This window comes from Leopardus geoffroyi, chromosome B4 (assembly GCF_018350155.1).
Source record: "Leopardus geoffroyi isolate Oge1 chromosome B4, O.geoffroyi_Oge1_pat1.0, whole genome shotgun sequence".
NCBI lineage: Eukaryota > Metazoa > Chordata > Mammalia > Carnivora > Felidae > Leopardus > Leopardus geoffroyi.
The window spans coordinates 55,932,667-55,946,090 of NC_059341.1; the positions used below are offsets into that span (position 1 = coordinate 55,932,667).

Below are 13,424 nucleotides of genomic sequence, written 5' to 3' on the forward strand. Positions count from 1 at the left end.
CTTATTTGGACAGTAAATAACTTGTCCAAATGTCTACACATTTTGTAGTGAAAGGCAAGTCTTATTTCCAATCACTTCCATGATGATACAGTGGCTTATGAGCTACATGATTCAAATAAACAACTACAAATAACGTTAATAATGTTTAAACAATCTTTTTTTTTGTTAAGATCAATTACCTTGGAAATCCATATTTGTCATAATTAAAAATAAAAAATAACAAATGTCTCTCACCTGTTGGGATTCGAATATCTATATTGGATAATGTAGCTAAACCACTGCCCCATGAAAAGTAGCCATTTGTGACCTAGAAAAGAAGAATACATAAGTTAAAATATAAAATTATGTATATATTTTGTTTTAGAGAATAATTCCAATAAAATACATTTTGTCCTTAAGACACTGGAAGACTTTCAATATAAGGTAGAACACACAGTGGTGAAATTCTAATTTAGAGTTAGCTAGAATTGTAACTATTGAGAGGTATATATGAAAAAAAAGAATGGGGGCGCCTGGGTGGCGCAGTCGGTTAAGCGTCCGACTTCAGCCAGGTTACGATCTCGCGGTCCGTGAGTTCGAGCCCCGTGTCAGGCTCTGGGCTGATGGCTCAGAGCCTGGAGCCTGTTTCCGATTCTGTGTCTCCCTCTCTCTCTGCCCCTCCCCTGTTCATGCTCTGTCTCTCTCTGTCCCAAAAATAAATAAACGTTGAAAAAAAATTAAAAAAAAAAAAGAATGGAAATGAAAGGAGGGTCTTTGAAGAATTAGTGATACTATGAAAAGGCTAAAAATTACAATTTTCTCTGAAAATTTGGGATTACTAGATCATTTACGTGTGAGCATTCCTAAAAAGTAATCATCCCAAATATTTTCCAATGTAACACCAGCATTGATTATTTTCTCACCGCTAGGCAATTTCCAGAATCCTAATGATGCAAAGTATAGAGTGGAAATCATGTCAAATTATTCCAACAAAATGCCTCTGTTAGCCAAGGAGAAAGGTTTTGTAATAAGGTTTTGAAGTGTGTGGATTTAGTGCCATTTAATGAAGTTCAAGGAATGAGTAAAAGGAAGAGAGGAATAAAGCACAGAAATGAGGTAATATATCTTAGTGGGATAAACCTCAACAAGCAGCAAAGATCATTAGACCTATAGTCACCCAAAGCAATCTATTTGTATTAAGAAGTGTGAAGTGGACTTGATAGTTTTTTGTTTTTAGTTTTTATATAAAGTTTATTTATTTATTTTGAGAGAGTGTGTGCACTCCACCATCAGTGTGGAGTCCGATGCAGGGCTCAAACTCACAAACCTCTAGATCATGACCTGAGCTGAAGTCAGACACTTAACTGGCTGAGCCACCCAGGAGCTCCTGGACTCGATAGGTTTAATAGTTACAAAAATGGGAAATGAGAGGTACAACAAAACCCCCGGATTGAAGTTGCTTGAAAAGTCTAAATTGTAATTTTCCATGTAGGTTTTCTTTAGCTCGTAAGATGTGTGACATTTAGTACTGTCTATCAAATAGATGTGCAAGAAATTAGCCCTGGAAGGAGGGTGGCACGGAAGGGTTGAATTACTGATTGCTTTACAAATATTTGCTGAGCACCCATTCTGTGTGAGGTGCTGTGTTAGTATCTATGTAGACTACAAAAAAGGTATAATGCATCCTCCCCGCTTTCTTGGAGCTTGCAACCAGTTGAGTAAATAAACCATGGACAGAAGCAAATACAACACGACAGACACAGATAGAGGTGAGAAGACAGAGCTACTGGAGACTGAGGAAACTAATGCTGATGGGCGGCATGTGAAGGATCACCAGGAACTACTGAGGGGCAGTGGAATGGGGAGGTCATAAATGTGTGTGGCTCTGCCAACTGGTACACTGTGTCATTTCCTCCATAGAGTTCAGCAGCCTGTTCTAGGAGCATCAAAGGCACAAAGTTGGATTGCTTACAGAAAGCGCTGAAGGACTGAGACAAAAGGAAGGGGCTCAAGTTGCTGGAGGTCTCAATAAGGTTAAAAAAGCAGTGTCAGCAAAGGTGAAGCCCGAGAGAGTTGGAGGTAGGGTTGTGGTGTCAGTGACTGACTGACATAAAGGAGTTTATGATTTTGGAGGAGCAGCAGTTTCAGGTGGTGGCCAGGTGTGACCATAGGCAAGGTTGTGGAAATGGAGTGAAAGCAGAGCAAGAAATTTCTGGGCTGGGATACTAGATAGCTGGGCCCTTGGAAGTTTAAACCACATCTATGCATGGCACCAAGTAAGCTAGAGAGATGAACAAGGAAACGGGCACCCAAATCTTCAGCAATGGTGTGGAGGTTCTGATAAGGTCCTTTGATAATAGATGTGATAAAGGTAGACAATGCCAAAGCTTCACAAGGATGCAGGAGAAGAAAATATATGGTCTGAAAGCAGCAGAGAAGAGCTAGAAGAATGCAGTGTCGCCTCTTGATTTGGTGCTACACAGAAGTAAAAGAGAACAAGCTTCCTTCAAGAGGGATAGAGGAGGAGGGTCAACATTAATCTCTCCTGCTGCAATCTGCACTTCCACTCCCTCCTGCCTTTTACAAAATAGTCTCATGTGTCCACCAGGGTTAAAATCCTGGTTCCCCTAACTAGTTGTTTGACCTTGGAAAATCAGCTCACATATAAATCTTTGCAAAGGTTCAGGGGAGCCTGGGTGGCTCAGTTGGTTAAGCGTGCAACTCTTGATTTGGGCTCAGGTCGTGATCTCACAGTTTGTGGGACTGAGCCCCGCATTGGGCTCTGCGCTGACAGCAAAAGCCTGCTTGGCTCTCTCCCTCCCTCTCTTTGCCCTTCCCCTGCTCACAGGTTCATGCTTTCTTTCTCTCTCTAAAAATATATTAAAAAAATAAATAAATCTTCGCAAAGGTTCATAAAAGGTTAAGTACAAAAATGATCATCTTAGCATGGTTTGTGATAGAAGGAAGATGGAGGCAAATCCAGTGTCCATCACTAGGGGATAAGGAAAATGCAGTGATTCATACTATAGAACACAGTAGTGCTGTGAGAAGTAGCAAACCATCATAAAAACATTTCAGGACACCGAAAGCACATGGATGCTTATCACATATTTTACAAGGATAGGAGAGTATATTTAGGCATAAACATTGAGCACATTACAACTGGTACCATAATGGCAGGGGAATGGTACAGAATAGGAGTGAGGATCAGGGACGAGGGGAAAATGTATTAAAAGTAAAGGAAGGGGAAAAAAAGGAAGGAACGAGATAGATATGAGTTACCTATTACATGACCCATTTATATAAAATACCCAGAACAGACAAATTCATAGAGACAGAAAGCAGATTGGCCATTGATAGTGGCAAGAGAGCAGGGTAAATGGGGAGTGACTGCTTAACATGTATGGGGTTTTCATTTGGGGTGACGAAAATGTTTTGCAATGGAAGAGAGGTGGTGGTTACACAAGATTGTGAATGTTCTAAATGCCACTGAATTGTTCACTTTAAAGTAGTTAATTTTATGTTATGTGAATTTTATCTCAATTAAAACAATTTTTAAGAATTTAAAGGCAGGGTCTTACACAGACCATTGTTCATTTCCTCCTGCTGAAAATAAGTAAAAATAAGTAAAAATGCTGGATAAAATGTAGTGTATAAAAAAGCTCATTAAAGCAAGGAGTAAGGAAATACAAAGTCAAAGTATAAATAAAAGGACAAATTCAGAGCTGTAAGCCCTGAAACATGTAAGACGTTTTCCCACAAAAGGGATAAGAGAAGCTATTTTAGAAGAGAAACAGTAACATGTAAGAACACATCCTAAAAGATGCCAATGTTTATTAGAAAGTTGTAGTGATCATAGCAGTGGAATTTGGGACAAAGAAACAAATGAAAGAAAAATAAATAAAGGCCAGCAATCAATCCAGACATATAAGATCCCTGATGTGTGTATAAGACTACACTGACTGTTGGTGGGGACGGTGACCAATATGTGGGATGAGGGCAGCCAGATATCATATAAAAATTAAATCAGACCTTTCTTACTACTAAATGTAGTAAAATTACCACCACTGAATTTACTACTGCTAAATTTACAACCCAAATTACTTGTTACTGATTTCCCTGCACATCACATCCCTACTTTTTACCAAACACAAAAATGTATCCTAGGTTGATTAAAGAACTAAAAGTGAAAGGTGTAGCTTCAAAGATTTTAGGAGCTACTATAAATCATCTCTATGACCTCTGGAAGGAAAACTTGTCTTGAATGAGACAAAAAACAAAGCATAAGCCATAAAGGAAAACACTGAAATGCTACACAGTAATGAGAATGAATGAAGTACGACTTCACAGGACAATCTGGATGAATTATACATACATCATGAGCAAAAGAAACAAAACACACACAAATACACACACATAGTTAAACTTAAAACAACTACAGTGTGTTTTTAAGGAGGTGTGCATAGCAAGGGTCATCAAGGAAATGATGAATATAGAAGTCAGCATGGTGACTGTTTCTTGGAGATGTGAGAGAGAACAACAAATGTGTGTGTTGGGAGGCCCTTCGGAGGAAAATGGCAATGTTCTTTTCCTGGTGTAGGTTCCATAGGTGTTCTCTTTTTTACTTTTACTTAATGGTATACATACATATATATATATATATATATATATATATATATATATATACACACACACACACACACATATATTTTATGTACTTTTCTGAAGGCATGTTTTATTTTTATGTAATAAAAAATGATTCAAAGCAAATGAGTTATTACCAACTTGAGAATTTCCAACAGGAATAAAAACTGAAAGGCTTGGTGGTGGGCCTGAAACTAGTATCCATTGCTAAGCAGTTTTTCTGGGTATTTTTGTGTTTTTTTGGCAGAGTTGTTTTTTTTGGGTTTTTTTTTTGTTTTTGGGGTTTTTTTTGGGTTTTTTTTGTGCGTGAAAGGTCAACTTTAGAAAAAAATAATAGCCTCTATTTTTTTTACATTCGAAATAAAAACAAATTTAGCAAGGCACATGGAAAAGATGTATTTTTAGATTCTTACTATATTGAACAGAAAATGTTAATAGAAAAAAACTGACCCTGTTCCTTTAGTCATGCATGCATTACTTGCTATCTGGGCGTAACTGGAAGTAGAAGCACAGAGGACCCTTCCTAGTCTCTCATTCCATACTTTGTCATGGCCTAGTACTTCACACCCCATCACACATTCTAATTGTCTAGGGAACTACTAGAACTATTTTTTTAAGTGGTGCCTGGGATATATACATATATACATATATATATATATATGTATACGTATATATGTATATGTATATATATGTATACATATACATGTATATGTATATATATGTATACATATACATGTATATGTATGTATATGTATACATATACATGTATATGTATATATATGTATATATACACACACACACACAGCTTTCTAAGAGATTCTAATGTATAGCCAGGGTTAAGAATCACTAAAGCTCTTTAAGATTCCCATGTGACATATTTTAACCTTGAAATAACCATACTAAAATGGCATCTCTACTTCAAGATGGTCAAACCATAGCTCAGGGAGGCAAAGTAATTTGCCCAAAAGGCACACATCAAATCGAAGGCAGAGGTTGGGCTAGCTAGCATTAGCTTATTCCATCCAGTAACACATTTGCTCCAATTGCTAAGTGCCTATTGTGGGACAAGCATTGTGTCAGGCAATACAGAGAGAGATATTTAAATGTAGCCTTTGGCTCTGTTATACTCCCCAGTGAGGCTCCCCCACTCTCTGACTGGCCTGGGCAGCACAGGGAGTTGGATAGCCCTACAGTCAACACAGCTAGTTTTCTAAAAGGGCTAATTTCCAGAACTCTGGCTGCACTAATGTCCCAAAGCCCTTGACTGCTCAGGCATCTGTTCCTGAACAGCACTGAGCCCTCCTTGGACCTTATCCCTACTATCAATCCTCAGCTGCTGATTCCCTGGTGGCCTGTTCTACCTAAGCACACTTGCTTGGGAGAGTACAAAAGGCTGTTTGAAATTAGATCAAAGACACTTACTGGGAAACTGGGTGAATGCATGCAACACTGGTCTAAGCCTCTCCTAGTTGAAGGAAATTACTATCTATTTCCTTAAAAATTGGATTTATAATATTGGTGTTCTCTATAAATCAATTTATTAGGTAGAGGAACATAAGAGTATGAAAGGAAATAATGTTGGGTGCTAGCTTCTAACACAGATTCAGAAGAAAGGCTCACCCTCCAGTTATTAAAGCATACTGCTGGAGCAAGAAATGTGGTTTTGAGGTGATGAAGAACTGAGAAGTGAACTCATCAGAACACTTTGAAAATGATATGAAGATTAGTGATCACTGTAAAGAGACTTTAAGGGCACAATTTAGGACACTTATACAGAACTTCGCCATAAAATAGTACCATAAATGTTTCTATTCGTGCAAGAATCCAGGAAATAAAATAACCTTTATTGCAATGTCCTCTGTCTCTACAGGACGTAGGCGCCTTGTTGATTGCTCATAGCTGTCCAGGTGATATCTTCCAGGCTGCTTCCTGTTTATAGTTTTCGGCTGCTGCATTCCAAGTGGGAAAAAACACAAATTGAAGTTTTATGCAAAAAAAAGAGGTTTTACTAAACATTAAGGCATATTGCTACTTCTCCACTTGAATTCCAAGAAAAAGAAATAAAGAAAGTGAGCATGATATTTTAATTATTTCAATAGCTCCTCCAAATAAAAAAGCAAATAATAACAAAAAGTGTTAAGCTATAATTTTAAACCTAATTCACAAGCCTTTTAAGAAAAATTGAAAATACAAAAATGTGATACTTGCAACAGATGGAATTTAAAGTGCAGAACCCCAAACTCTTTGCCTAGAGTATCCAAAGATACTCTTTCTCCAGCTCTCCGGGTAAATATGCCTGGGCAGTAAAAAAACTGCATGCATGTCAAAGCCAAACAGACTAACTCAGGTTAAACTAGAATCTACTTGTAAGACCATTTGGCTTGTACATGCTCCAACAGTACTTTTTTGGTCACCTTCTGAATCAAGAGGATTTTGAATCTCCTACACTCATGTAACTCAGATCACCCAGGGATCCACTACGGAGTGAGAAAAAGCATAACAATCTAGGATTTTTTTGGTCCAAACATGCATGGATATTGTTTCATAAGTATATAAACATTATATAATGCTGATGTAAGCATAACAAAATGATCCAGTCTTTCCCAAATGTTATAGCATTGTTCTTGGTCAAAGGACTAAAGCATTTCATTATACAGAGGATGCCAGCCGAGGTTGGACAGTCTTCACATACTTAAAATGAACTTGAATTAGGTCATAGAAGTTTGTTATTCTCTTAACTCGACTTCAATTCTGTGTATATTGAGACACATGGCTAAAGAGAAGGTAGAAAATTCAGTTCTGTAAACTTCTAATTTAGAAAAATTTGTAAGCTCAAAGTTTGATCTAGTGAACAAGTATTTCAAAAAAAATTATCCGTCTTACTTAACTACCTTATAGATTTTATGAAGGCTAAATAATAATACACTTTAAAACTGTTAAATTACTGGGGTGCCTGGGTGGCTCAGTCAGTTGAGTGTCCGACTTCAGCTCAGGTCATGATCTCATGGTTCGTGAGTTTGAGCCCTGCATCGGGCTCTGTGCTGACAGCTCAGATCCTGGAGCCTGCTTCCAATTCTGTGTCTCCCTCTCTCTCTGTCCCTCTCCCCCTCATACTCTGTCTCTTTCTCTCAAAAATAAATAAATGTTAAAAAAAAATTTAAACTGTTAAATTACCTATAAGGGCAAAGTATTCTAGAATTGTGAAACTTTTTTTTTTCTTGGTCTGGAATTGTAGGTTTAGTTTTTTGAAAAATCCACTGAATTCTACTATGGGAATTAAAAATGTCCTTAAATAATCAGTAATTTAATCCAAACAAGATACTGCTCTTCCAATTTCCATCAATTGTTATATCAACAGAACATCAAATTATCAAGTAGTACATTGCTAGGCTACATGCAAATAAATACACAGATTAAAAAGGTACTGAGCAGAGTGAGCAGTGATTCTGTCCCACAGAAAATACTGAATGCATTTAACTTAAAAAAATAGAGATTATTCCTGAAATTTTATTTTAGTTTTGTTTTTCTTTTCACAATCTCACAGATGACCCTGGAAGTATGTCACATGAGATACATAAAGTCACTATCCTTTAAGCTAAGTGTATCTTCCTCACGAGACAGGTCTATGCCTTTACATAAATCCACTGTCTTCTAGAGTCTTTAATTCTATAGTAGTATTGCCCCAGAGGTCCAAAAGGAATGACGTCATGTTCTTCACAAAACCAAGGAGAGGGTGGGAGGAGGAGATGTGTTGACAGAGATTTGAGTCGGAGTTCCACAGATGTAATTTGAAGAGACTTTGGCTCTAGAATGTCACTAATTCTCCATGGAGATTCTACAGCCAAAACCACTTAACTCTAAGCTTTTACAGAATACATAGCATCTTAAGCTCTCAAGAAGAAGTTTCCATTAGTGTTATTTTCAAACACACAGCTTTTTTCACTCCATTTAAAAAAGTTTGTCGTTTGTGGTTTGGCCCATCAGCAGTGATGAATGACCCTGAAAGACATCAGAAGTCCAGTCTGGTTTCAATAACCCTGAAGATATTGAATGCACTTGAAGGGGATTCTTTTTTCCTTCCAGCAACCTTTACTCAGTTCAGTTTTTCTTCTATCCCTCATCTCATGCAAAAAGGTTCTTCAGATTTCCCTAACTCCACAAACCTGACCTACCACATCCCCGTTCCTGGGGTCATCGACTCTGCTCATCCTCACATCTCTGAGAGATGATCTAATAAGTTCTGTGGTTATCTCCTACCATCTCAAAGGATGACAACGCCGGTTCTAATCAAATACTTGACTTTCCTGCTGCCTCAAAGGAAACCTTTTTCCTACACTTTTTCCTCCACTCTATAATGTGTTCTTGTTTTTGTGTCCATGGCCACACAATAGCAAACAAGCATTTTGAAGCATTGTTACTCCAGTGTATACAGGCATGGGTGGTAGTTCCTTCTCAGACAAAATCACACTCGCTCAATAAAATAAATTAATGGAGAGTAAAGAATAACTCCAGAAAAGCAGAAGAAAACAGAAAGTCTAAATATAGTTGAGTGCTCATCTCAACTATTTTTAGTAGTTTTAAACATGATTTAAAGAAAAATTTAATATAGCTTGACTTCCTGGTAAGAGGACTTTCCAAGCCTCAGTTAATTCCAGTCAAGAGATGGCATGTGTGATTTTGTTTGCTTATACAAGTAGTAAATATATTCATATTTTGTCTCATAGTAACATGAATAACTAATATTAATTATAACATGACTCTCTCTAGAATATAACATCTTTCTATATTTTATTGTTATGAAATATATACATATAATTACAAAGAATTTCTTCAGAATTATTCCGACATACCTTTCAAGAAAGTGGTTTGATCAAGTCTCATTGATTTAAATATTAATTAATGGCTAATGATTGTAAAGTTTACATCTCCAAAGCTGACTTGTCTTTTTAGATGTCAATCAGTATCTCAAAATTACCATGTGCAAATATGCCTTTCGATTCTACCTCAATTTCGACCTGCTCACTTCTCAGCCTCCTTATCCAGTTGATCAGCAAGTCTTTATCAGCTCAACCCAAAAAAAGGTACACTGAATTTGATCACTTTCTCACAATGTCCACTGCAAGTGCCACAAAAACTAACTCTAATCATCATCTCTTGTTGCCTATGTGATTATAACAATCTCCTCACTGATCACTGATCTAGCTGTTCTACTCTTGTTCCCACTGATTACTGTCAACCTAGTAGCCTAGTAGCCAAAGTGATCTTTTAAAAATATAACCAAAATTATATTAGTGCCTACTTTAAACCCTCCAATGGTTTCCTATTGCATGTCAATACAGTCCAGACCCTCAATCCTTGTTCTTACGTTGTCTTGTCTCTGCATTCTTCACCAGGCTTCAACAATAGTGTCCCTCTGTTCCTTGAGCCCACCGAATTCATTCTCACCTTAGGGTCTTTGCAACTACTAGTTCTCTGCCTGAAATGCTTTTTTCCCCCAGATCTTTGTTGAGAAGGTCTCAGCCCGAATGCCAGCTCTTCAGAGGGGGCCTTCTGGGAAATGACCACTCTACTTCCAGTATACCAGTCACTCTCTCATCCGTTATTTAATTTTCTTCAAAGTGAAATTATCTCGTTTTTTAAACTTATCATCTGACTCTTGCCTTCAGAAAGCAAACTATGACTTGCCTTCAGAAAAGGATGAGGTTGTCTGCCTTGTTCATAGCTACATCCCTTGTTCATATCTATATCCCTGAAATCTATAAACACAGGCAAAAACATGGTACATGTCACATTACATGTAACAAATACAGAACAAAATAATATTGACCATGTTTCCAGGCTGTGTAGATATTGAGTAAATATTTGTGTAGTGGATAAATAAACTGGTTTAAGGGTTACAAGACTCAGGTTTTAATCCTTGCTCTACTGCTTACTAATATGGCCATATTCAAGCCACACAATACACACACTCAATATATTCAGTTGAAAAATAAAAATAGGTAATATAATGTTATATTAAGTGAGTCAAAGATATAATACATCAAAAAGCACTTCTTAAACTAAAAAGTGTAGCTCAAAGGTATTGGAAGAATATGATATGGGAGTCCTTAAGCTCATTTTGTATTGTTTTTATATAAAGTTTCAGGTAGACAGCCTTTTTTTAATGTTTATTTATTTTTGAGAGAGAGAGAGAGAAAGAGAGAGAGAGAGCATGTGCACCTGCAAGCAGGGGAGGGGAAAGAGAAAGAGGGAGAGAGAATCCCAAGCAGGCTCCACGCTGTTAGTGCAAAGCCCAATGTGGGCTCGATCCCACGAACTGTGAGATCATGACCTGAGCTGAAATCAAGAGCCAGATGCTCAACCCTGAGGTTAAGGTGCCCTGGGGTAGACAACCTTTTAATTTTTTTTTCATTGAACATGTTCTTTCCCTCTTGGGATAATTCTTAGATGATTTCTAATATCAAGCCTTATACATATGTTTATAAATTTTAGACTTTTGAAGTTTGTTGTAGAAGCAGGTGGCAATTTTTCATCATAAAGGTTAAAAGTAAAGCTTACAATTTCTTCTAACTGCACTCACTGAAAATCATCCAATATTGGGACTGTTACATATTCACAGCTTCAGTAAGAAGAAAAAGCACCTACCACTGCAGTGTGTTTCTTACAGGACTCAAAAGGGAGAGAACCTTCACCAGTTCGCCAGCTATCCTCACCAATCTCATCACTCAAGAGAAACTCATTCAGCTTTTGAACACTGCAAAAACCAAACAAACACACAAACAAAAAAAAAAAGGGGTTAAAAATAAAAGTGCCAATGATGAAGTTCTACCAAAATAAACAAGCATCTCCTTTACCAATTATCATGTTGAGCAAGCCACCTCTGAGAGTCATTTCTCAACACCAACTGGGAATTTAGCTCAGAGGAACAAACATCCTAACTAAAATGCCCAAGAATGATGGGGTCCCAGGACTGGGGACTTTCAGTGCTAAAACTAGAAAAGTATCAGAAAAATTAGAAACGATTTGTCACCCCCTTGAATTCAGTTAACTTTTTTGCACTTTTTTTTTTTCAATTCTGTTTCTTGTCAAAGCCAGTAGAGTTGAGGAGGAACTTGAAACAGAGAGGTTAAGGACCAATGAGGTAAGGACCCATTATTCTAATTATACAAATGAGGAGAAATAAGTTATAGAGAAGTTAAGTAGCCTGCTTAAAAGCATTTAGCATATAACACACAGATCTGAGGTCCATGACCATTCTGCCATCTTGCTTCATTACACATATTTTTTGAACCTGGCAATAAGAGGGGCCTCTAGACAGTTGTTGCTCAGTATTGGCAAAGGACCAGAAGCATCAGCATCACCTAGAGCTTACCAGAGATTCTCTGGCCCCACCCAAAACCTACTGAATCAAAATACTCATTTTCACAAAGTCCTAAAGTGCTTCATAAGCACATTATGGCTCTAGAAGAGTGGTTTGCAAACATTCTTTATGATGGTCTTCTTGGGTAGGGCACGAGGATCCTTGGCCTGCCTAGGAGGCATTTTTTAAAACCACTGTTACAGAATCAGGAGCAAAAAGAAAGAACCAAATAAAACAATAACATGATTTGAAAGCATCCACCTATAAATAAAATAATATGCTAAAGAAAATTCTGTGAAGCTGCAGAGGAAAAGAAATGTTCCTTTTAGCATGCTAGGATGCTAAAAGTAGATACACTGGCTTGGCACATGCAGCATCAGCCACAGAGGAAATATTGCCTTTGGTAGGAAACTAAGAAAGATTTGAAACAAAAATTAATATTTTTTTCATTTAAGCTTGTAGTCAAGTGCCTCCAAATAGGTCTGCAAAGCTTGTGGTGTGTGTGTGTGTGTGTGTGTGTGTGTGTGTGTGTCAGACTAATAAAATGAAGAAAAGTAAATTTATCTCAGTCTGTTGCCTATCATCTTTAAGCCCGGTGGCATTGAATACCAAAAAAAACTGCTTCTTTTCATTGGAAACATAAAGGTAAATAAAATCCATTGTGCTGGTCTAACTGTTAGCTTCCAAAATGCATTTACAGAGAACTAAGAAGGATAATTGTTGAAGAATTTTGGCTGAATAATACTCCATTGTCTGTATATACCACATTTTATTTATTTATTCATCCATTGATGGATATTTGGGTTGTTTCCAATTTATGGCTACTGTGAATAACGCTGTTGTGAACATGGGTGTGCAAATATGTATTCAAGTTCTTGCTGCTTTGAATTTTGGGGGGCATATACCCAAAGGTGGAATTGATGCATTGTATGGTGATTCTATATTTAATTTTTTGAGGCACCATCATACTGTTTTCAATAGCACCTGCACCAGGGTTCTGGAATTCCTGACTTAATGTATTAGAGTTATGATAACAGGGATGAACCTTGAAGACATTATGCTAAGTAAAATAAGCCAGGCACAAAAAAGCCCTCACAAATACTGTATGATTCCACCTATATAAGGGACCTAGAATAGTCAAATTCATAGAGACTGAAACTCAGTTGTGGTTTCCAGGGCTTGGGAGGAGAGGCAAACAGGGAGTTATTTTTTGATGAGTAGAGATTCAAATGTAAGGAGCTGAAGAAATTCTGGAATGGACTGTGGTGAAGGATGCACGGCAATGTGAACATAGTTAATACGATAGAACTATACACATAAAATGGTTTAACTGGTAAATTTTACGTTATGTATACTTTACTGCTATTAAAAAATTAATTTCAGACGCCTCAGAAAAAAAAAAGAAAAAGGAAGAAAGGAAAGAAGAACGAGAAAAGAAGAG

General features: G+C 37.2%; 1 protein-coding gene across 8 annotated transcripts in view; it reads right to left on the reverse strand.

Annotated features, from left to right (window-relative positions):
• ABCC9 (ATP binding cassette subfamily C member 9) overlaps positions 1 to 13,424 on the reverse strand; it is a 131,325-nt gene that overhangs the window by 69,919 nt on the left and 47,982 nt on the right. For all 8 annotated transcript variants that reach the window (XM_045466916.1, XM_045466913.1, XM_045466918.1 and 5 more), the window contains 3 exons: positions 11,269 to 11,377; positions 6,465 to 6,572; positions 235 to 307 (listed from right to left, as the gene is read on the reverse strand). In XM_045466916.1, the coding sequence (XP_045322872.1) occupies positions 235 to 307; positions 6,465 to 6,572; positions 11,269 to 11,377 (290 nt within the window). The remainder of the gene's footprint in view (positions 1 to 234; positions 308 to 6,464; positions 6,573 to 11,268; positions 11,378 to 13,424) is intronic.